The 24,859-nt window shown below is 41.8% G+C and overlaps 1 protein-coding gene and 1 long non-coding RNA gene across 3 annotated transcripts in view; one reads left to right on the plus strand and one right to left on the minus strand.

Moving 5' to 3' along the window:
- The first annotated feature begins 11,996 nt into the window (after positions 1–11,996).
- LOC140064812 (uncharacterized) overlaps positions 11,997–24,859 on the plus strand; it is a 28,015-nt gene continuing 15,152 nt past the window's right edge. Inside the window, exon 1 of one of the 2 annotated variants that reach the window (XR_011847816.1) lies at positions 11,997–12,102. This is a non-coding gene — a long non-coding RNA (uncharacterized lncRNA). Of the gene's footprint in view, positions 12,103–12,188; positions 12,265–24,859 lie in introns of those variants that run through there. The other variant, XR_011847815.1, reaches the window with a different exon arrangement.
- Positions 12,951–24,859, minus strand: part of LOC140064811 (protein-glutamine gamma-glutamyltransferase E-like) — a 34,654-nt gene continuing 22,745 nt past the window's right edge. The window contains exons 10-13 of the mRNA XM_072112054.1: positions 22,208–22,573; positions 19,898–20,055; positions 17,742–17,875; positions 12,951–16,343 (exon numbers count right to left, since the gene is read on the minus strand). Of these exons, the coding sequence (XP_071968155.1) occupies positions 16,070–16,343; positions 17,742–17,875; positions 19,898–20,055; positions 22,208–22,573 (932 nt within the window). The 3' untranslated portion in view covers positions 12,951–16,069. The remainder of the gene's footprint in view (positions 16,344–17,741; positions 17,876–19,897; positions 20,056–22,207; positions 22,574–24,859) is intronic.

Consider the following 24,859-nt stretch of genomic DNA (forward strand, 5'->3'; position numbering starts at 1 on the left):
TAACAAATTTCACTTCTTAGAGACGGTATTTAATATTCCATGCCATGTACTGGGAAGTGGGAAAAAATTGTGAAAGAAAGCATTTGGGCCATTTTCTTGTGGGCTTGGATTTTACGACTTTTACTATACACCTCAAATTCTTTCGGTCGGTATGATCACGTGGCTACAAAATTTGTATAGGTTTTATAATGTTTTCATACATTTACAAAAATGAAAACCAACTGCACAAAATTTATTTGTTTTTTGATTTCGCCATCTTCCGGCGCTAATAACTTTTTCATACTTCGGTGTACAGAGCTGTGAGTGGTGTCATTTTGTGCAAATTTTGATGAAGTTTTCAATGCTATAATTTTTAGGACTGTACAACCTTTTGGTCACTTTTTGGATGCTATTTTACGTTACGGGGTTAAACGCATTCAAAAATTGTTATGATATCCTGATAGATCGGACATTTTCGGCAAAAACTTACCGGCTATGCAGAGGGCTCAGCCCGTCAGCCCTCTTCCTGTACCTGCACCCGACGTGCGCCTTGCTATTACGCCGGGAGTCATTAAGGGGTTAATAAAATTTTAATCATATGTTTATAGACACATTTTATTTTTTTTGTAAATAAAATCCACTAATTTCTTCTATGTTTGGGCGTCAAGTGGTATTTTTGGTAGCCACCCCAGTTCTGAATTTCTTCTTGGATACCAGTCTCCAGTATTGGACAAAGCAAGGCTGCCCCGTGGCTAAAAGATATGAAAAAAGCTAAATAAATTGCATGTGGTTTTTTCACAACCTAAGAAGGTGAGCATTCACTCATCTCTATACTGAATTGGACATAGTTATAAAATCACACTGCACAATATGAGCGCTTTCCTGCTTTTTTGTATATATGAATAAATCAGCAAATTCAGATGGAACATCATTGTGAACTTCAAGTTTTGAATAGTATATATCAATAAGACCTCTACAAAACCTCGCAACACAGGTGCATTAAAATTCCAAAGATACAGCAATTGTTACCAATTCCAGAGAATCACTGGAAAGATAATAAAGAGGTTACTCCCATCTTCCCTCTTCCTCTTTACTTCCTCTTACTTCTGTACAAAATGTATAAAATCATTAAGAAGTGTCCACACCTAATATGAGCTGTATGACTGTCCATCCACTACAGGCTCCTCCAATTCATTGTGACGATTTCTACTTTGTAATGTCGAAACTTAGCCAAAGGTTACAGTAGTTTTATCAGGAAATGATACTGGGAAATTCTCAGACTGCACTTCATATTAACTGCATGAAACCTCTGGATTATTATAGAGGGGTATTCCAATTATTTGTACCCCATTATAGATGAGCAAATCATTAAACATTTGCTTCTCTAAAGCTTTACCAAACTTTAAAAGGATTCAGTTTGTGTCCGAATCTATGCAGTCCAAACTGATGTTGTGCTGGAAATTTGGATATAAATCCCCCTCTAGTCCAGTAAAACACAGATTTTTCATGAAAAGCTAGGGTTTTTTATGTTTAAAAGCTAAATTTAAAAAATTTGTCCCTTGCCCGTCTCCCCTATTCTTGCCGAATAGTGGTGTTTTGACTGCAGGGATACTCAACTTAATGAGAATGGGGTGAGCTTTTACACTCCTAATGCATATAACATCCAATGCCTCTCCATTAATTTGGGCAAAGTCAACCAAGTACAGCCCTATAGAGATAGAATGGAGCCGCAGTGCGACCAGACACTCTTCTTTGTGCCATCTTTCTTTGATGGCAAGTCAATGTTTTACGTTTGGGTTTGATTAGACTAAAAGAAAGACTGAGCACATTGGTTTGGGCATAGGATGCTATATTCAGTGTAATGCTTGTGCACTGGCGTATGTATGATAGCCCTGCCAACCCCTCGGCCTCTTGATGTATTTGACAGGTGCAAAGTTACTGACTGCAGCGAGCGTGCCGGTGTGGGGACAAGAATGCTCAACATTGGCCATGTCGTGAACGTAGCGTAAAGGGGAAAATAATCGCAAGTGCTGGTGATACTCTATTGTTTATGTTTATTTTGGGGTTTTTATGACAGTGTCCTGGCATAAAAGCCCTGATAAATTTACAGCCTTTTCTGATTCAGGGTTCCTGCGCCCATTAGTAAAATTCATTCTTCTAACTCCTGAAACAAACAGACAAACATTTTCGCAGTAGCAGAAATCTGCTTAGCCCTTGTTTCTGACTACGTCTTTCATGGGGCCCTGGTCAGTAGCCTGCTGCCAAGCACTTGAGTCTGACTAGATGTGTTATGGGGGCACGGTTATAATCCTACTACCAAGCCCTTGAGTCTTACCATATCTGTTATGGGGGTACTGTTAGAATCCTACTGCCAAGCCCTTGAGTCTGACTAGATGTGTTATGGGAGTCCTGTTATAATCCTACACCCAAGGCCTTGAGTCTGACTAGATGTGTTATGGGGGCACGGTTATACTCCTACTACTAAGCCCTTAAGTCTTACCATATCTGTTGTGGGGGTACTGTTAGAATCCTACTGCCAAGCCCTTGAGTCTGACTATATCTGTTTTGTTGTCCCTGTAAGAAGTCTAATAACTCCCTCTTTCCTCTAACCCACTCCCCATCGTATCGCTGAGCCAGAAATCCATTCTTACACAGAGCAAGATAACTTGCCTCAGGGGCCAGGTACTACATCAATAAAGTTAAAACCAGATAGAGAGGATGGTAGTAGGCTTGTCTTTGGATCTACATCACTAGCACAAAGGTTGCCACGTCCGGTAAGAAAAGGGATACTGGTACAGGATCACTCGATTATAAGAAGCTTATAGGTTGCCAGCCCTTTCTTCAGAAGAACATGGATGTCTAGTGGTGTTTTCAGTAACCCGATGTGAGCATACATTCATAAACTAGATGGGACGTTGGTTTGTTTATTTAATGGTTGCTTAGGCTTGTTGAGATGCTTCACGTTGTCATGTTAATCAGTTGAACTTTAGAGTCAACATTTAGGGACTTCAGGGATCCACTTTCTGGCTGGACCTATGAATGGCATTTCCCCTCTGAGTAGCTAAAACCACTGTGAATCTATGTCCTTTACATGTAAAAATAAAGACCTTTCTTCAACTGTTTGGGACTATGACCCAAGAACCATAGAATCAGTGTGTTCTGTGAATTCTGCCCCAGCCCTCATGGATCTATATTATGCACTAATTATACAGTCACAAAAAGATTTCAACATTTTTATCATTAACATTCCAAAGTCTCTGCCCTTTTTCTATGCTCCGGGGCTCTTACTGCAAATACAGCAACTCCCTTGAAGGTAAGACAGGAGAAATCAGATTTTTTGGCAAAATAAACAGCACGGGGTGCTCCTAGGTCAATATATCACATGAAGAAAATCTGATTCACCGATGCAAAACAACTGACAGAAATTTATTAGTTTCACTGAGTCAATACTGAAAAAAATTGACAAATATGAGTCACTAAAGACAGTGATTATAGCAAAACCAATCTTTGTTTAATGAAATCCACCTACTTGTCAGGATACGTGATCAGTGGATCCTCTGGACCACCGGGGGAGGTGGTACTAGCCGCACCTGGGACCGGAATCTAAGTGGCTCCTGGAGTGCCACCAGGTCATTCCACAGGAGGTCCAGGCAGAAGATATAGGGAACACAGGAACACACAGGAACACACAGGAGCACGGGAACAGGAACACAGGAATGCAGGAACACGGGAACTCAGGAGCAGGAACACACACAGACGCACTGGCCCTTTAAATTTTACAGAGCCGGCGCGCGCGCCTAGGAGATTAGAACACGAGCGCCGACATCGCAGGGACTGCCGCTGGAGCCAGGATAGTTGGCTGGCAGGCAGGCTCCGGGGGCCGTGTAAGGCACAGGGGTGCGCTTGCGACCCACGTCCTGGGTTGCAGGGGCACCCGTGGCCATGATACTAGTGACACAATGGCTGATCTTATGTGCTGCTCTACATCCCAAAAAACTATGGGGCAGATTTACTTACCCGGTCCATTCGCGATCCAGCGGTGCGATCTGTGTGGAGGATTCGGGTTCTGCCGGGATTCACTAAGGCAGTTCCTCTGACATCCACCAGGTGTCGCTGCTGCACTGAAGTTCATCGGAATGCACTGAACTTCACCAAGCCGGGCCGGGTGCAGGTAAGCGCGTGTCAAGCAACACTTTTTTTTTTAATGCGGCGGTTTTTCCGAATCCGTTGGGTTTTTGTACGGCCACGCCCCCCGATTTCGGTCCCGTGCATGCCGGCGCCGCTGCGCCATAATCCCATCGCGTGGGCCACAAACCCGGGGTAATTCAGGAAATATCGGTGCAAAACGGAAAAATTCGGGTAACCCGCCGTAAAAACTCGATTCGGGCCCTTAGTAAATGACCCCCTATGTATTTCATATTATAGAGGCCATAATAATGTACTTTATATTTAAGTATAAGTTGACCCAAGTATAAACTGAGGTACCTAATTTTACCACAAAAAAATGGGAAAACCTATTGACTTGAGTATAGTCCCGTACTTAAGAACACCCGACTTACAGATGACCCCTAGTTACAAACGGACCTCTGGATGTTGGTCATTTACTGTACTTTAGTCCCAGGCTACAATAATCAGCTATAACAGTTATCACAGGGGTATGCAATTAAGATTTATTGCTAATCCTGGTTCTTATGACAATCCAACATTTTTAAAATACAATTTTCATAGGGACCAAAAAAAATGTTGGCTGGGGCTACAATTATAAAATATACAGTTCTTAAACTGAAGAACAAACCTATCTTGTACGTAACCTGGGGACTACCTGTATAAGCCTATGGTGGGAAATGCAGCTGCTAATAAAATGTCCAGTGGTCTCCCCTCATGAATGAAATGTCCACAGCAGCCCCTCCCATTAATACAATGATGTCCTTTAATATACTGTATGTTGGATGTCTGGCATTGTTAGATGCTGATGTTGTAATCTCTTTCTCAGTATAAGGGTGCGGCTATTATATATAATAAAATTCCTCTGAAATCTTGTAAACATAAGAAAAGTAATGATGGCATTATTGCACATGTTTTCATTAATTTTACCTGTGGTTTCACTAAGACAGTGAGTAGTTGTATCATCATACTTTCAGAAAAGTTTATTTTCATAAAATAAAACTGAAATTTCTCTATAGAAACAGATTGCTGGCAAACTAGAATGGTATGATAGGAAATCTTAAAAGGTGCCCTAAACTTTACTAGTTTTACTTGTGGAGTGATTGTAGAAAATATTTAATAGTAACATCACAAATAAGGAAAAGAGGTGCATTTTAAAATTTTCAAATTTTGTGTACAGTTAATCTGGAAACTCTGAACGCAAAACAATGTAAATGTTCGACATTCTGACGGTAAACCTGTATGTAGAGGGCTCATGGTCAGCCATTTTGATCCCTATTGTTCTCTTTGTGATATCAGATTAGTTGCTATGATAGAGTGGAGGCTCTGAGAGGTTCCCATGGCTGTTACACAGCAGTGAGTCTGCCTAACAGTCTAACAGTCTGCCAGAAGCAAGCTGTTATAGTAATGCAGTATATTAGTAATATACAGGCGGTCCCCTACTTAAGAACACTCGACTTACATACGACCCCTAGTTACAAACGGACCACTGGATATTGGTAATTTATTGTACTTTAGTCCTAGGCTGCAATGATCAGCTGTAACAGTTATCAAAGGTGTATGTAATGAAGCTTTATTATTAATCCTGATTCTTATGACAATCCAACATTTTTAAAATCCAATTGTCACAGAAACCAAAAAAGTTCTGGCTGGGATTACAATGATAAAATATACAGTTCCGACTTACATACAAATTCAAACACTTTTATGAGGGATAAGAACTCCTAGAGGGAAAAACTTTAAAACATTTTTTACAACTTTAAAAATTTGTAAAAAAGAAAAAATCTAGAAAGCTGTGACAAAACTCCCACTCTCGAGGTACGTTAAGGGGGGGGGGGGGTGCATCTATCCTAGAGAGCCTCAAATTTAGCCCATAAAACCCGCCCATCTACTCAAGATGGCACCTTTATTCGAATTTTTACCCTTAGCCATGGTACTCAATACAATCCTACTGCCAGCAACTATCGTTCTATTGATAATTAATATTAATAAGGTAAATAGGTGCCTGTCTACAAGTCCCTCAACAACTTACAGATTAACTACTATGTAAATTTTCTACATGATTGCTAAAAAAATGTATCCTGCTGCTTCTCCAGTTAAAAATTTAATATACAAAAGTACTGTGCACATATAAAAATATACAATTGTCAGATGAAAAGGTTATAAAACATAATACATACTATACTTACAAAAAAACAATTAAACACATTGTTTAGGTGAGATTATTTTAAACCAGAATTCTTTCCAGAAAATGATTATATTGAGGAAACCACCTTTAAGTGACTGGATACCTCATCCTTTATCACCATATACAAATCTTTGGGTGGCTAGGCTTAAGATTGGGAGTGTTACGTCATGTCATCTAACCCTGATAATAAAGAGCTAGAGTTCTCAAATTTAGGAGTCCTCTCAACAATAAATTATAAATTACCGTATTTTTCAGCTGATTAGGCGCACCGGCGTATAGGGCGCATTAAGAATAAAGGGCAGCTAAGGCATGTTGGTGCATACATAAGGCCCACCGTGTTATAAGGCGCAGGCGGGTCCGGGGGCGTGGTTTAGATGCCGAGCAGAGAGGCATAGAGGCGACTCAGCAGCGCCACAGCAGTGGCGGCTACTGTCAAAACGTCTACGACGGGGGACATGACGAAGATTGAATGCCCCAGGCCCCCGCAAACTCCCGAACTTGGCGCCGATCGCGCCAGGAGAGAGCAACCAGGAGAAGTGAGCGACCCCCACGAATAGCCGCAGCAAGGACACAGGGAGCAGAGGTATGCGGGTTAGGCGGCAGATGAAGAAGCGCTGTGGCTATTTGGCCCAGAGCTCTTCCCGATTCATATATTAGGCGCATCGAACTATAAGGCGCACTTTTGATTTCTAAGAAAATCATAGGTTTTTTTAGTGCGCCTTATAGTCCGAAAAATACGGTATGTCAGAGTTATTCAATAAGTAAGTAATAACTTTGTTCTTGTTGTTCTGCTTTTGGAGGGAACTGAGCTTTCCCCTTTGATTCTAGGATCAGGACATGTGCTCAAGTATAGATGTGAAAGAGTTTTCCTTGAGTACTCTAAAAAACATGGACAACCTGGGGTCTTTGAGCACCACACTGGTGTCCCTGTCTGTGCTATAAAAATGTACTTAACATTTGCACTACAACGAGTCAGTTTATGGCTGCCTATGACTACATGTGCATGTTATTAAAAATACTAATGAGTACTGGAAACAATGACTTATGGCCTGATTTCATACTTTTACCACAAAAAGCAACAAAAAAAATAAAAAATTACCAGGCTATGCCTAAATAATCAGATAAAGTAATAAACATGTTAAAGTATTTCTACTTCCTAAAATGCCTGATGTATCAAAATATTAAAAACAGAAAAAAATGTCATGCCGCATTTTTTGCCATTTCAACAAAAAAAAAAAAAATGTAATTTAATGAGATCTAAAAGTCGTACAGTCCCCAAATGGTATCAATACAAATGTCAGTTTATTTTACATATTGCTATACCTTACACAGCTCCATTCACTAAATAATTAAATGTTACTGATTTCAGAAAATGGCAACACAGAGGATTTTTTGCTACTTTTTTGACATAACAAAACTATATGAATTTGTACTACCCAAAAAAAAATTCGACCATCAAAGCTATTTTGTTTAGCTTCCCCGTAGATAACATGGAATATTAAATGGGGCTACGAAGAATCACAAATTCTCTGGCAGAAAACAAACCTTCATTCAGTTATCAAAACTGAAAAACAGCCAGCCACCCATGGTACCATTAATGTCCTTTAAACAATCCTCACATCTTAAAGGACATCTACCATCAGATTTACTGATAGTAGACTGCCCTCACTTATTTGCTCGATAACGTTTCTAAGGGATGGTACCGTTTTCTAAAATCTGGAATGGCCATATTCAGATGAGAACAACATAATTTCCATGTTATAATATATTCACGCCCCTCCCACTCAATATTCACTGGTGACGTCACTTGGGTGTCTCCAAGTCTTGGGCATGTGTGAGAAGACTTCTCTTGTGTAGCCGGCTGGATAACAGTGCATGTGCATAAGGAGTCTTCTTGCGCATGACACTAGGGTTATCTCATTGACTGCCTGCGACTCGACGAGGGGTCGTGAATATATTATAAGAGGGTGGAGCCAAGAGACGGGGTAGCGACCATGGCCGGAGCATATTTTTATAAGGCAGTTTTTGGCTGAATACAGCCATTTCAGGATTAAAGAAAAAAGATACCATCCCCTAGAAAAGTTATTGAGCAAGTAAGGGCAGTCTACCATCAGTAAATGTTATGGTATACATTTGGGGGGATTCAACAATGGGGGTTATTTACTAAGGGTAGCGCTGCTCACTTGCATCGGACTTTGCACCTTTTTCGGAGATTGCACGGCTTGGACAAGTATTTTAGACACGGCTTGGACAAATTAGGGGGTGCAGACGATCCGACTGATTTGGATTGAGTGCAGGATTTCAAGGATCAGGTTGTGTCGCAAGACAATGCACTTACATGCGCCAGGAAGAAGAAGGTGAACTCCGTTGGACCTGAGCGACAAATGCAGGATATCTGGCGCACGATCTAAGTGAATCGCGGCAGAGTAGCTGGAAAACAGATTTATCACTGTAATAATGAATTCTGGTGCAGTATAAGACTATCGGTTCCTACTTTATACCTCCTTTTAGTTGGTCTAAACTGTGCGACCGAATTTTGGGGGCATGGGCGATTTCCCAAAAGCCACTCCCCTTTCTCACAAGGCCACACCTCCTTATTCGGAGAAGTCTGGAAATTGCCAAAAAAAGGTCTAAAAGCCTTGATAACTCTGGTGCAAGGCATTTTAGACAGTACTTTGGGCGCAAAAAACAGAATTGTGGCGCCAGTGCATTTTTAGGTCCCCCCAAGTATGTTGCATGTCTTACATTGTTAGATGCTGATGTTGTAACCTCTTTCTCAGAATAAGGGTGTGTCCATTTATTAAAGCAAACTTCTTCAGAAATCTTGTAAACTTGAGAAAAGTAATGATGGCATTGATGCACATGTTTTCACGAATTTTACCAGTGGTTTCACAAGGGCAGTGGGTGGCTGTATCATCATACTTTCATGACTGTAAAAAGGGTGTGACTAACATAAGGAAACGCACATGTCAGTCCTCCCTCATAACATAATGATAATGAGCATTGCTGAGTCAGAACTTTGGGGGAAAAAAAACATCTTACTGACACGCAGTCATATGACATGCAAAGAAAAAAGTAGAAAAGTCTAATAACGATTTCACTCTTTTGTTGTGTGTTTTTAAAATCTTTATCATCCAATATGAAAAATACAACATTAAAAACATTTAATGTTTTCACATCAACATTTTCATATGCAATCCATACTGAAGGCTACATTCCCGAGGGGTGTTACCGTGTGGTCGGACATTGGGGCACATTAACTAAGGGGCGTGCACCGGTTTTCTGTCGGACTTTGCACGTTCTTTCTAGTGTAAACTGCTTGCACAGGTATTTAAGTAGTGTCCGCACCACATTTGTGTCACACACGGCCCTTTTTTGCACTAGGCATCATGCGACACACATTAGGCTGCGTTCCGGTGCTTAGTCGGACTGTACGCCTGATTGAACATGCAAAGTCCGACAGAAGTGTGTTGCAAGCCCTATGTTATAGGTGCACCAAGAAAAAGTTGCTGAAATCTGTCAGGGCAGTGCCAACAGGTGCCAGAAATCATGAATCTGGCGCCCTCTGCACACTACACAGGCAAACTGCATTTAGTGTAGTTTGCACTACTCTTAGTAAATGTGCCCCATTGTTAATAGACATGCATGGTGGGATGCCAGGTCAGTGGAAAGTCTGAAACGGGCCTAGGGTTAAGGTAAACATGGGAGTGGTAGAATCAGGCACAAGGAGTTGGAGTTAAGAGTTGGGAATTTTTGGAGGCTTGACAGGGTGAATCTAAACGCCATAGGAGTGGATATATGGTGCTTGGCAATTCAAGAGGAGATGGAAGATCCCGTGAAGGTGTGACAGGACACTAGGATTAAAGGGGTCAAACCGTTGTGTTGGTGGGTGGGGTTGGGTCATCAGAATAGTAATACTGTGGAATGGTCTTTGAGGATGGGGGTGGGGGGTGGTTAGGCTCTAAGGTAGCTACATTAGAAAATAATGATCCAGAGCCCAACACAATAGGACAGCCTGGCAGGGACAGTAAACACTTATAAATTTCGGGCAAAGTATAATTCACTGGAGTGATGGGGTGCTCAACATACAAGAATTTACACAAATCTTCATCAATGATACCTTGTGTATGTGCATCAACCAGAATACCTTTGAGTTGCATAATGTAAATTTTGGATCAGCTTTAACATGTTTATATACATTAGTATCAGAAAGTTGTTGGTGTATTTCGGCTAAGTATGAGCTGGTGTCTATGACGACAACACCACCCTTAAGGCTGTACGTAAGAAGTTATTGATAAAAAATGATGATTTGGGTACCTGTGAGTTCATCATGACTCCGTTGGAATTTGTACTGACCAACAACTACTTTTTATTTGGTGATGATTTTTTTTGTGGTGTTGTCGCAATGGGGCCAAATATGGCCCCTACATACACGAACATTGTGATGACTGTTCGGGAGGAAGACTTCATCTATGTCTCCCCATTTTTTGCCAGTTCCCAAACATTTTGTTGAGGCTGGACACACTGAGAGGCAGTTGCGTTTTCGCATAATCATATACCACCACTACGTAGAGGTGGGGACCGTGAGCGTATTCTGAAACGCAGGGAATTGAAATGGATTTTTGTATTAAACACACTTTAACCACATGGCTTAAATGTTGACTATAGATTGAGTTCGGTCTGATGCTTCTCCTCTCCAGTCCAATGTAGCGATGTCCACTGTGTCCACTAATGTAGGTGGAATGATGAATTATATGATTGTTGTTTTTTTTACATTTTTAGGTCCGTTTTCTCTTTTTTGCAGATTATGAAGTCACATATCTCAAGCGATTTGAACATATGTCTTCCTCGTCTCTGTAGTACCGTGTATACCGGCGTATAAGACGACCTGGTGTATAAGACGACCCCCCTACTTTCCTGTTAAAATATAGAGTTTTAGATATATTCACTGTATAAGACTACCCCTTTTCCAACGCATACAAAACACCGGTAAAAATTAAAATTATGCCCCCCTCCCAGAAGCCATAATTAATGTCCTGCCCCCCCTCAGTAGCTATAATGAATGTCCTGCCCCCCCAGTAGCCATAATTAATGTCCTGCCCCCCCAGTAGCCATAATTAATGTCCTGCCCCCCCCAGTAGCTATAATTAATGTCCTGCCCCCCAGTAGCTATAATTAATGTCCTGCCCCCCCCAGTAGCTATAATTACTGTCCTGCCCCCCCCTAGTAGCTATAATTAATGCCCCCCGTAGCTATAATTACTGTCCTGCACCCCCAGTAGCCATAAATAATGTCCCCCACCACCAAACAGGGCCCTATATATTTAAGCTAAATAAAAAACATAATTCTTACCTTATCCCGCTCCTCTTCGTGCTGCCTCTCATCAGGGGATCCGGCACAGGCGACGGCTGATGACGCGACTGCAGGTCAGGTGCCGGGTCATAGACCTCAGCAGACCCGGCGCAGGAAAACGCGTCACATAGCCTGCGTCAGCGAAAGTGATGGTTGTCGACGGCGGGTAAGTAGTGTGAGGTGGGTGGGACGGGGGCGGATCGGGGCCCGTTCTAATTTTGAATTATGACAGCTCCGGGCCCTCCCTGATCCGCACGGACCAGATGCAGAACAGTCCGTGCGCTGTAACAGGCAGGCCCGCGGCTGTCACAATTCAAACAATCTGCCCGCTGTGCTGCGCCGAGTTATCAGCGCAGCGCAGGGGTCAGGTGCGGGCCTCTGACTGACCGGCAGCGGAGCTCCGGTGGATCGCGGGAAAGGTGAGAAACATTACTGGAGTATATTGATCTGTACTGACCAGTAACCTATTGTATTCATGTAACTGTATGAATATGTTTCATGTATATCAGAGACCGACAGTGTAAACTGTCACTACCATGATGTGACCCTGGTCTGTGCTCCAGATCTGCAGGCTTTTATAGGTAAGTCCAGTAGAAGCGATTTTAACTGTATATTCCTTATATGATGAAAACATATATCTTATATATATGATTATTCAGAGCTATTTCAGCGATGGCCGAGAAGACTCTTGGATGTGAAGCAAGATGTACAGTAAAACCTCTGTAATGACAGATTGGGGGTCATTTACTAAGGGCCCGATTTACGTTTTCCCGACGTGTTACCCGAATATTTCCGATTTACGCCGATTTTCCCTGTATTGCCCCGGGTTGTGGCACATCGGCACTGGCATGCACACGATGGAAATCGGGGGGGTGGCCGAACAAAAACCCGATGAATTCGGAAAAACCGCCGCATTTAAAAAACAAAAAGTGTCGCAGAGCTTGCACTTACCTTCACTAGGAATAGGCCGGTGTACTTGAGTGCATTTCAGCGGCCTTCAGCGCAGCAGCGCCACCTGGTGGACGTCGGAGGAACTACCTCAGTGAATCCCGGCCGGACCCGAATCCACCGCATAATTTTGCAATATTACTTGCTTTTGCAATGTTTTACACCTGAAGTGGTTCTCAAGTAATTATGGAGAATCCCCTTCGGTTAGGTCAGTGGTGAGAAAAGTAATTTCCTCAGCAAGAGAGTCTATAAAGAGGCGCAAGGAGTTATAATAAAACATGGGGTCGGAAAACTCCTACAAACATAAGGATTCTGCTGGTTATAAAATAAGCAAAACAACTATTAAAAATTTATTCTGTAAAGTGTTAGGTTACATTATGTTTCATTCACCTTTGTACAGTGTATCATGCAGCGAATATTGGTAAATTAATATGCATGCTTTTGCAAAGCTAAACTGCCCAATTACCCAGCATACATAAAAAAATTATCATTTCGGTACACGCTGAGATGGTATTTTTCTTGGAGACAAAAAAAATGATAAAAAAGTATATACAGTACACTATCACATATTGAAAACAGAGACCCCTTATACATTAGGAGATTTCCGTAACGTAAATCTGACTGTTAAAGCATTGGATCAGCGCTACATTCACACAAACGTATGGTGGATCTATATACTGCCACAAATTTTCAGCCCTATATGCATCCCCTATAGTCGTCTATGGTGCCCGAGCTGCCGTGGCTGCAAAAAAAGAACATGCTCTGTCTTTGGAAGGAGCAATGGCCGGTCGTAGCCACGTGGGCATACGTTCCTGTGAATGTAGCCTGAAGGGGTAATCTAGGTAGTAAATAGTTGCATTTTCCTTTACTGACCACTAGAGGGTTTACTACAGTGGTCATGTGCAACCCAAACCATAACAGGGATCGGGAGTTTTGTTAGTGCTATATCACAGGATCACCCGAGATAAAACAAGGTAAAGGTTTAGGGCAAATTAACTAAAAATATAACCAGGAACACCCCTTAGGATAACTTAATAGTACTACATGCAGGTTACTATAATGGGGACACATCGGTTTGCCAAAATCACACAAGCACAAAATTCATTAATCACCTCCACCAGATCAATGGGGGTTTTGCGCCAAAAAAGGCCTTCCGACGTATTAATAAAGCCGTGAAGGCCAAGTTTGTCACATTTCTGAATTGTCCAACAAAGGGGCATGGCCTAAAGAAAGGGGGTGTAGTCTTGAGTTATGGCATGACCCGCTGGGTAATTGTTTGCTTATTGTGGCAAACATTTTAGAGCAGCTTGAAGTTGGTCTAAAATAGACGATGACAGGTATAAGGCTTCATTCACATGACCTTTGGGGGACATATATGTGGCCGCAAGTTTGGGGCTTTATACACGTCCCTTATAGGCCGGCAATGGGCACACAAAGCAGTACATGTCCTATCTTTACCCGTGTTACGGCGCCTTGTGCTATGTATCTCTATGGAGAGGGGAGGGGTCAACCTTCTTTCTTTCCATGGCATAGGACTACGGCCCGGCCGACATATGTCCATGGGAACGTGCCCTTAAACTGATAAATCGGTTGCACCAAAAGACTAATGTTGTTAAGCTTTGTAATGTCGGAGCCTGTGGCACATTACTGAATTCCCTCCATATATTCCCATGATAAGGACATAGTTTTACCTATATACAAATTAGAGCTAAAACAAATAGGGAATTATGGGGCTTATCTACTAAGGGTTGCAGATCAAACTTTAATCGGACTGTTCACGGTTTTCAAGATTTGCGCAGCTTTGACAGGTATTTAACAGGGGTTTGCACTGGGATTGTGTCGCACGCGGTCAGATTTTGGCGCAGCTGCACTGGCTTTCATGCAACAGAAATCAGGGGTGTGTCGTCAGACAAACTGATTGATTCGTACTGAGCGCGGGATTTAACTTTCAATTTGTTGCAAGACAATGCACTTACATGCACCAGGAAGAAGAAAGTGAATTCTGTCGGACCTGAGCGGGGATGCAGGATATCAGGAGCACAGTCTTAGGGAATCTTAGTGAATTATCGGCGGACAATGCACTTTGGGTGAACTCCTCGGACCGGGTAAGTAAAGGTGCCCCATTGTGTACAGTTTTGGGAAGCAGCGTAAAAGATGGACATTGTGAATTAGAGTGGGTATAGAGTAGAGTTAGGGAATGGCTAGATCAGAGTACTAGGATCGTCAAATTTGTGGCTAGAAAAGAAAAGCGACAAAGGGGTTGATCAGAGATCCTTCTACTCAAATTTTTAGACCTTTGTAAGTTTTCTGAAAACAGGCATGTTTTATGGGAACATTGGGATGGGATATTTGATCTATTGATCTACTCTGTTTGCCATGTTTGGAATCTTTTCTCAACTATGTCATGTCTATTTTGGCTTCCTCTGGATCAACACTATAAGTAAAGTAACTTGATGGACTTGCGTATTCTACTATGAACCTAAGGTAATGGCCAGGGCCGGTTCTAGACAAAGTGGGGCCCTGGGCAAAACTAAAAGTGGGGCCCCAAAATAAAACTATTTTATGACCAGTCACAGTCAGTAAGAGTAAGAGGCTCCTTTAGTATGGTAAAACAAACTATAATATGGGAGAATTTTATAGGCGATAGAAGATAAATGATCAGAGGATGGAGGATGGTGTGAAATAAAATTTTTATTCCGGAACATGTGTGTGTTTTAGCTTTATGGACATGTTCTGGGTCGCGGTGTTAATATATAATAGCAATTAGGCTATTAGCAATAAGAGGATTGAATGTTCATTGTATCAGTCAATTTTCACAAAAAAAGGGTTAAAAACATGAATATTAGTTGATATTATCCCTTATCAGAATGTAGTAACACATAAAGTGAATATTTCCATTATCTGTGAGGTGCAGCAGCTCCTGTGTGCAGCAAATTCTCCCTGTAGCCTGATTGCTAAAAATCTGGAGGCGGGGGGGGGGGGGGGGTACACTTCAGGGGGCTGTATCTCTGGCTCTGTGACACATAGAACCTCACTTCTTTTTTCCTATGAAAGAAAAGAATCTCCTCTTTTATATGATCATGTGAATTTATGTACCTTGGGAGTGATTTTTATATATAAAAATGGCACCTGATATTCTCTCTTTAAACCTGAATATCACTGGATCCATAGCACCTAGAAACAAAATTCAAGATTCATTTGAAAGAAGAGATTCTCCCCTTTCAGGGGGGGCTGGGCAATTGCCCACTTTGCCTACCCATAGCGCCGGCCCTGGTAATGGCTTTATGAGCTTCGCCCACTGTGACTCTTTCCTTGATATTTAGATGAATTAGAGAACGTGCCGAGCTTTTGGGAAACTTAAAGTAACTCTGAAAAGTAGATAAACACAGCTATGCAATATCTGCATCTTGTTCCATTGCTGACGGCTGGGTTATCATACTACATAAAGTCTTCATCCTCCTCATCCTCTTCATGTGCTTCATCCTCCTCATATTCATCACCATCTCCAATGACTATAACATCTTCTCCCTCCCTGTCTCCTTCACCTTCCTCTGGTGCTTCACCTTCTTCGAACACATTTACTTTGCTAAATCCTTTAATAGCAGTAAAATTCTTGGAAATGAAATCCACGGTGAGCTGTTTGCTTCCACTTTGATATGGCGTTATATTCACCACCATTCTATCCGATTCTTTGGGCCTCAACTTTGGTACCCTGTAAGAAGCAGTATATGGTTCATTTCAATAACATACTTTAAGAAAGACATGATTTAGAATACAAAGAAGACATTTAAAGATATTGTTGGATAGTAATATAAGACTGGGCTGGGTTCACATCACGTTTTGTGCTATACGTTGTAATGGAATGCCGGGGGGGATTCCGATGTGTCCTCACAACGTACGGCACAGACGTATCATACGATATACCTATCCTAAAGTTGGATATGTCCCCCGGGGACTTCCACTACCCTCTGAATGCGGGGGGAGGAGTGTTTATTGGTAGCAGGCGGCGATTGGCTGATGCCGATGAATGGGGCATTCCCCTACTGATGTCACTGTCCTAATATGGACCGTGGCCTCACCCAGTCCTCCCTCCTTTTGAGTGATGTATTCGCTTGGTGGGGCTGTGATGCAATATGCTGCATCTGCTCTCCATAGCGATCTATTGCCTCCTCCACTGAGCACATACGCTGTTTAGGTGGAGGCTGCAAGATATAGCTTGCTAGCCTTTCCATCCTCCTTTTCTTGGCTCATGGGAAGTATAGTGGCCAGAAGGAGGTAACAACTATGCCTCCGTCTGCAACTATTTGTCAATATATACGCGAAGCGTATATATCGGGTACTTTCCCGACGTGTACGCTTAGCGTATACATAAAACGTGGCGGTAGGACTAAGCAACTGACCATGTATGACCAACATCTCTGGAAGAAGAGTGGAGAAATCAGGCGATACCTTTTTGAGGCTAACTGAGTATATTTGATGGTGAGCTTTAGAGAATACTAGTTCTCTTCGTCAGACATGATGTTATGCACTAAACAGTGATCATCAAAGGTTATTAAAAAAAACTCTAAAACAACAGATTGATAAATACAGGGACATCTTATTTATGACAGGACGGCAATAAAAACATTAAAAACCTGTGAGGCGAGACACAAGAGCTCTGGCCCTTATCTGCTTGTGCCCTCCAGGTCACAGATAGGGGGTCATAAAGCTGCATGAATGTTAAGACCACTTTGCAAGGTGTTGAATCTCCTCATTAATTTATACTCCCATTCTTGGGACATTTTAAGACACATGTTGTAAATAAGATGTCCCTGTCTTTATCAATCTGTTGTTTTAAAGTTTTTTTTTTAATATCCTTTGATCACTGCTTGCTGTGTATAAAATGCTGTGAATTTTCTGTTTCATGCATAACATCATGTCTGACGAAGAGAACTAGTATTCTCCAAAGCTCACCATCAAATATACTCAGTTAGCCTCAAAGGTATCGCCTGATTTCTTCTTCTTCTGTTCTCCATGGCTAACACGGTACAAATCTACACTACTAGAAACATCTCTGGAGACATGAGGGCATGTTATGTTCTAAAACTGTAATTTCACGATAAAGGCTTACTTTCGCTTTATGGATTTTTTGACCAAACCACTGCCACCAAAGACTAAGAATCCATCACTCAATGGTTTAGATAAAGGATTTGTAAATGTAACCTCCACTGGCAAAGGCTTGTTTACAACGGCATTGCTGTAGATCTGTAAAAGACAATTTTCTGGTAAATCAGTTCACTGGATTTTAGCTTCAAGTCTTATCAGCTTTAGATTTTTAGCATTAATATTTCGTACGCGTGCAATTTACCATTATACCACAAGCATAAAGCTCACAATCATATGCACATACAGTATTATGGGCGCCAAGCAAGGTGCAACATCACAAGTTACCCAGAATTGTGAGATTTTAGATGAAATATCATGATAGGAAACGGATCATTTTTCAAACACAACTTTCATTTGATATAGTTTTCTTGAAAAATTAAAGCTGCAGTGTAATTGCTTCCTATGAGCGAGATTTTGATTTGGTTTTAGAGCCAGGAGTGATAAAAGTGTTGAAGTGTTAGTTTTCTGATTGTTGGTCACTATTTATCAATTATGAATAACAAAATGAAAAATGAAAAAACTAAAATTGAAGATTTATGAAACACTCTAAAAGAAAATCTCTCTTAGATGTCCATACCAACCAATCACATTGCAGCTTTCATTTAGAATTCACTTATTATAAGCAGATAGTTTTTAAACCTTGGGCTCTGCGATACACTCCCATGCAGTGGATGAAAAAAGTTTGAACCTCTACCTTCTGCGGGAGAATGAGGAGAGGTGAGTATCTGATGTGTGTTTTGGAAAGGGGGCACAATCAATGAGATGTTGTGCAGGTAAGAAGGACACAATAAGAGCAGTGTAGAGGGGGGCACAATGAGAAAGAAGAGGGCCGCAATCTAAGGGGGGGGGGGGTTAACAATGAGAAGAGGGCCACAATCTAAGGGATGGAAAATTAGAGGCCACACTGGTGGGGGGGGGGGGGAACCAAAAATATGGTATCCGAGAGGCTGTCCACTATTTGAAGAGGAGCAATCAAGTGAAAAACATGAAGGAAAACTGAGTGGGGCCACAAGGATATATGTAGCAAAAGGGATTATATGGGTGGGTGTTTAAAGTGTGAATAGGGTGGAGCAGCGAGGGGGAACACAATGAGAAGGGTGAAGAAAGGTCCACAATGAGAGGGGGCCCAATAAGAGGGGGCATCATGAGAGGAGGGCCACAATATTTGAGGGAGCAGAGAGGAGGGCACAATCAGAGGGGAATCAAAAGAGGGGCACAATGAGATGGCAAAGCTGTATTATACAGGGTGGGAGCATTCTAAAGTGTGGGTAGGAGAAGGGAAGGGGACCACAGTGAGAGGGGATACATTGAGAGGAGGGCCAAAATAAGAGGGGGTGCAAAGAGGGTGTCACAAGAAAAGAAGGAGTATTGAGGGGAGAGGTGGGTACAGTGAAAGGGGATGCAAAGAAAGAGGCACAATGCGTGGAGGCACAATGTGAGGAAGGCCACAATGAGAGAGGGTGCAGAGAAGCGGCGGGAGAGGAGGGTACAATAAGAGGAGATGCAAAGAGGGGGGGGGGGGGGGCAATTAGAAAGTAGGAACAGAGAAGGGGGCCAGAGAAGTGACACAATTAGCTGGGGAGTAGGAAGGGGGCACAATAAGAGAGGCAAAATGAGAGGGACCAATGAAATCAAGGTAAGATGGGAAGGGAAGCAGAGAGGTGACTCAATGAGTGGGGGAGAAGGGGGAACACAATGAGAGGAGGAGCAGAGAAGGGGGGTAAATGAAAGGAGAGCCACAATGAGAGGGGGTGCAAGGAGGGGGCCTACATGTAAAAAAGTATCTGTGTGGTTTGATACTTTATTTTAAATTATTTGCAAAAGTATAACTGTTTAAAAAATAATATTTTTACTATATATAATATTTTCTAAAAAAAGTCTTTATGATCTAAATTTTACTTAGAATCTAAAGTAAAAAATAAAATGTTACTTCTACAAAGTGGAATTGTGGGTATGGTGCCTAAAACCAGCCAGTTTTTGATGAAAAGTTTCTGCCAACCTAATCTAGGTGGCTAGTCCCCAGTGATTTTGTTGCTTGTGGCCCCAAAAGCATTTGTAAAAAAAGAAACAGAAAATGTGTTAAAAATGTGTTACCTTCTGTGGTCTGCATTGTTTTTTTACCTGTATATCCAGAGGAGGCCCCTCAATAATGACCACCTTACGGACAAGCATTTTCTTTTTGTTTTTCAGCTCACATAACGCCACAACTTCTATTTGATTATGTTTTGTCAATTCCCATTCATAATCGGTGGCAGGTATCATCACAGAATGTTCTGCCTCTATAAAATAAAACATCTGTTATATAGGGATCAGATCCAGAGAAGAATATATATAGGGTTATATAGGGGCCACAGGTCAATGTTTACCTGATTGTCATTGCATTTGTATCAAATTAATACTGTGTACAGGCAGTCCCAGAGTTACAGACAAGATAGGTTCTTTAGGTTTGTACTTAAGTTGAATTTGTATGTAAGTCGGAACGGTATATTTTATAACTGTAACCCCAACCAAAATGTTTTTGGTCTCTATGACCAAATTTAAAAAATGTTGGATTGTCATAAGAACCAGGATTAACAATAAAGCTTCAAATCAGGCGCCTTTGATAACTATTACAGCTGATCATTGTAGCCTAAAGCTAAAGTACGGTTAATTATTCACATCCAGAGGTCCGTTTGTAACTGGGGGTCGTCTGTATAGGGACCATCTGTATAGTATTATGTAATTTTAATGGCTTATAAAAGATAAAAAGATAAAAGAATTTTTTTTTATTCTCGCAATATTTTTGTGATATTTTTACAACTAGCTGTAGCTCCTGGCTTTGCCTGGGATAGTAAATAACTGCTCTTAGGTATAACTAAATAAAATGGGTTAACAAAAATATTTTATATGTATCTATCTCTCTCTAACTGTCTCTCTATGTGACCCTCTCTGTCACTATCCTTCTCTATCACTGACCATCACTGTCTTTGACCTTCTCTGTCTTTGACCGTCTCTTTCAGTGACTGTCTCTGTCCGTCTCTTTCAGTGACTGTCTCTGTCTGTCTCTGACATTTTCTGTCTTTGAAAGTCTCTCTCTGTAACTGTCTCTGACCATCTCTTTCAGTGATTCTCCCTGTCCGTCTCTTTCAGTGACTGTCTCTGACCGTCTCTTTTAGTGACTGTCTTTGACTGTCACTTTATCTGGGGAGATCTACCAGAAGTGTCTAACAGGCCATGGCAACCAATCAGAGCTTAAGTTTCATTTTCCCACAGATGTTTATAAAATTACAGCTGATCTCTGATTGGTTGCCATGGGCAACTGGAACAGTTTTGCCTAAGACACTTCTGATAAATCTCCCCCTATCTCTGTATCTCTATTCATCTTACCTCACACATAAGCATCTTATACTCATTGCCTATAGTAACCAATCACAGCTCCGAGCTTATATTAGTGACATGTGGCAGAACAGCAGCCAATCACGGCTCAACTTCTAGCTGCCACAGCAGCAGACAATGGCTCCTTTATATGGTGGGTAATAACTGTATTTGTTCAGTGGGAAATGTTTGCTATTTCTTACCATGCATGGGCATTTTGGTTTTTTTTTATGTCATGTTTTTATTTCAATTGCAATGTTGTTGTTTATTTTTATAAGTATTCACAGAAAAAGAGGATGATTGAAAATGTATATTTTTAAATTCTTCAGATGTGTAGTATTTTTTGTTTCTGACTTATAACTATGGTGTATGGTATGGTCTGGTGTATAATGGTGTAACTACTGTGACAGCCACCTGATTATTTTAATTATTCTAACAATCTTTTTGGGGTTGAAAATGAATGTTTTCTTTTTAAAAAATTTTATGAATTCTTCTAACCTTGCACCGCAGATAGACCTCAAGTTCTGCACTGGAGCCCTCAGTTGACATGTACCCACACTGACACCTGCAATCATAATATTTTTCGGACTCCCATTCCATATGTATTCTCTTTGGAATTTGACACTTACATGCTGTGTACAAGTAATGGATGTCCAATAGTTACACCCATTACAAACCTCTATAAAACTTCACATATTTTATAGTCTTGAACATGGCTGCAATACCACCTATCACCATAAGGTGGCAGCATAAAACCTTCATACTATCATTCATCTTTATTGCTCCCTCTGGCATTTTATGGAAATTATTAGTCGCCCTCATTATATATGTAAGTAGGGCATCTATTACTAACATTAGTGCTGGAGACTGTCGCTGCTTCTAAAGAAGTCTCAAAAGAAGCCTAATCCTTCTTCATACTGAGTTTTTAGTATGGTTTAGATAAAAAACTATATTATTTAAATAAAAAATATAAACCCTTACGGGGAGATATAGGAGCGCCTCGTATGATGCCCCCCCCCCCCCATTTTTTATTATGAAAATGCTCATTAAAGTTTGACCACCCTGGCACAGTATTACCTTTCGTTGGTGGGATAGTAAGATTGAATGCATCAGAGTAGACTTCAGAAACGGGCCGGCCGGTGTATTCAATGGTTGAGGAGCTTAACTTGACTTTAAGGGTTTGACTTGTTTTGCTGATGTTTTTTAGATGCAGCGTCAATTGTAGATCAGTTCCAAATTCAGTAGATGAATTTATTTCAAATCTACCCTGAATATCGAATTCTTCCTTCTCCTCATCCAAGTAGTCCAACTCAGATCCATTGCTCCTCTTTTTGCGCCGTTTCTTTGCGATGCTCCGCCTCCCCGGACTGTCCTTGTTGATGATGCCCATTTCCAATAACTTTTTACGAGCTTTCAGGTAAACAGATCTTTCTTTTTCTGATTCTGAAAGTCAAAGTGGTAGAGTATTGTTATTGTAGGTACTTTGTGTGTGTGTGTGTTTTTTTTACAAATATACAAAATACAAATTTACAAATATATAAGGGAATACCCCTTTAAGCATATTACGTGTCCAAACCTTTGAATCCTCTTTAAAGGCGGTAACCCCTTTTATACTAACCCTGTGGGTTAACAAAAAATGTTTTATATGTATCTATTAGAGATGAGCGAGCACTAAAATGCTCGGGTACTCGTTATTCGAGACGAACTTTTCCCGATGCTCGAGTGCTCGTTTCGAGTAACGAGCCCCATTGAAGTCAATGGGAGACTCGAGCATTTTTCAAGGGGACCAAGGCTCTGCACAGGGAAGCTTGGCCAAACACCTGGGAACCTCAGAAAAGGATGGAAACACCACGGAAATGGAAAGGAAACAGCAGGGGCAGCATGCATGGATGCCTCTGAGGCTGCTTAATCGCACCATTATGCCAAAATTATGGGCAACAGCATGGCCATGACAGAGTGACAGAATGAAGCTAGATAGCATCTAAAACATCCAATAATTGACCCTGACACTATAGGGGACGGCATGCAGAGGCAGCGGCAGCAGCGGCAGGCTAGAGAGTGGCATGGCGACATACCCTAAATGGACTCAGGCTTCAAACCAATGGGTGGCAGAGAGGAACCAAAGGAGGTGAGCAAGAAGCGCTCAAATAATATCGGTACATGATAAAAGTTTGCCAGTATATTTTGTGGATTACACAGCAGGGTGGCGACAAAGTTAACATGGAAGCCATGAAAACAACCCAAAATTCTGCCTGACACAGCTCGTTTGATAAGGGGACCATGTATGGAGGCAGTGAACTAGTAGTAGATTAAAGGTGCTGCAGTTCAAACTATGTTAGCTGGATCTTGGGATGGAGCTGGCGCTCCGCTGCCAGGCGAGCTTTCGCCAATCCAAGCCCCTGTCTCTAGGCTACTCCCCAAACAGCACTTCTAAGAACCTTTTGTATAAGATCAAGTGTAGTAGCGTTCTTATAAGTTTGGGATATGGCGGGTGAGGGGAATGTAAACATCTGCGCAAGAAGCGCTGAAATAATATCCGTAAATGAAAAAAGTTTTCCAGTATATTTTGTGGCTTACACAGCACGGTGGCGACAAAGTTAACAAGTTTGATGTGGAATGCCCTGTAATAGCTCTTGGGCAGTGTGCCTTTTATCACCTAGGCTCAGCAGTTTGAGCACCGCCTACTGTCGCTTAGCGACGGCACTGCTGCTGTGCCTAGAGCTACCGACTGATGGCGCCATGCCCACGGATGGTAATTCGGAGGAGGAGGAGGTGGAGGAGGGGTGGGAAGAGGAGGAGGCATAGTAGGCCTGAAACACCTGGACCGAGGTAGGCCCCGCAATCCTCTGCGTCGGCAGTATATGACCAGCCCCAGGGTCAGACTCGGTCCCAGCCTGCACCAAGTTAAGTGTAGTAGCGTTCTTATAAGTTTGGAATATGGCGGGTGAGGGGAATGTAAACAGATGCGCAAGAAGCGCTGAAATAATATCTGTAAATGGTAAAAGTTTGCCAGTATATTTTGAGGATTACACAGCAGGGTGGCGACAAAGTTAACAAGTTTGTTGTGGAAGCCATGAAAACAACCCAAAATTCTGCCTGACACAGCACGTTTGATAAGGCGGCCATGTATGGAGGCAGTGAACTAGTAGTAGATTAAAGGTGCTGCAGTTAAAACTATGTTAGTTGGTTCTTGGCATGGAGCTGGCGCTCCGCTGCCAGGCGAGCTTTCACCAATCCAAGCCCCTGTCTCTAGGCTACTCCCCAAACAGCACTTCTAAGAACCTTTTGTATAAGATCAAGTGTAGTAGCATTCTTATAAGTTTAGGATATGGCGGGTGAGGGGAATGTAAACATCTGCGCAAGAAGCGCTGAAATAATATCCGTAAATGGTAAAAGTTTGCCAGTGTATTTTGTGGATAACACAGCAGGGTGGCGACAAAGTTAACAACTTTGATGTGGAATCCATGAAAACAACCCAAATTTCGGCCTGACACACCTCGTTTGATAACGGGACGATGTATGGAGGCAGCTATATGGACGACTTTTGGAGGTAGCAATGGAGACAACGTGTGGAGGCTGCTATGGAGACAATTCAATTTGGATAGTGCCTGTATGTGGCAGTCCAAAAAAGTTTTCAAACCAGAGGAGCAGGTAGGTGGCCCTCCATAAAAATGGAATAGATTGAGTGCCTGTATGTGGCAGTCCAAAAAAGTTTTCAAACCAGAGGAG

The sequence above is a fragment of the Engystomops pustulosus genome, chromosome 6, assembly GCF_040894005.1.
Source record: "Engystomops pustulosus chromosome 6, aEngPut4.maternal, whole genome shotgun sequence".
In the NCBI taxonomy this organism is placed as follows: domain Eukaryota; kingdom Metazoa; phylum Chordata; class Amphibia; order Anura; family Leptodactylidae; genus Engystomops; species Engystomops pustulosus.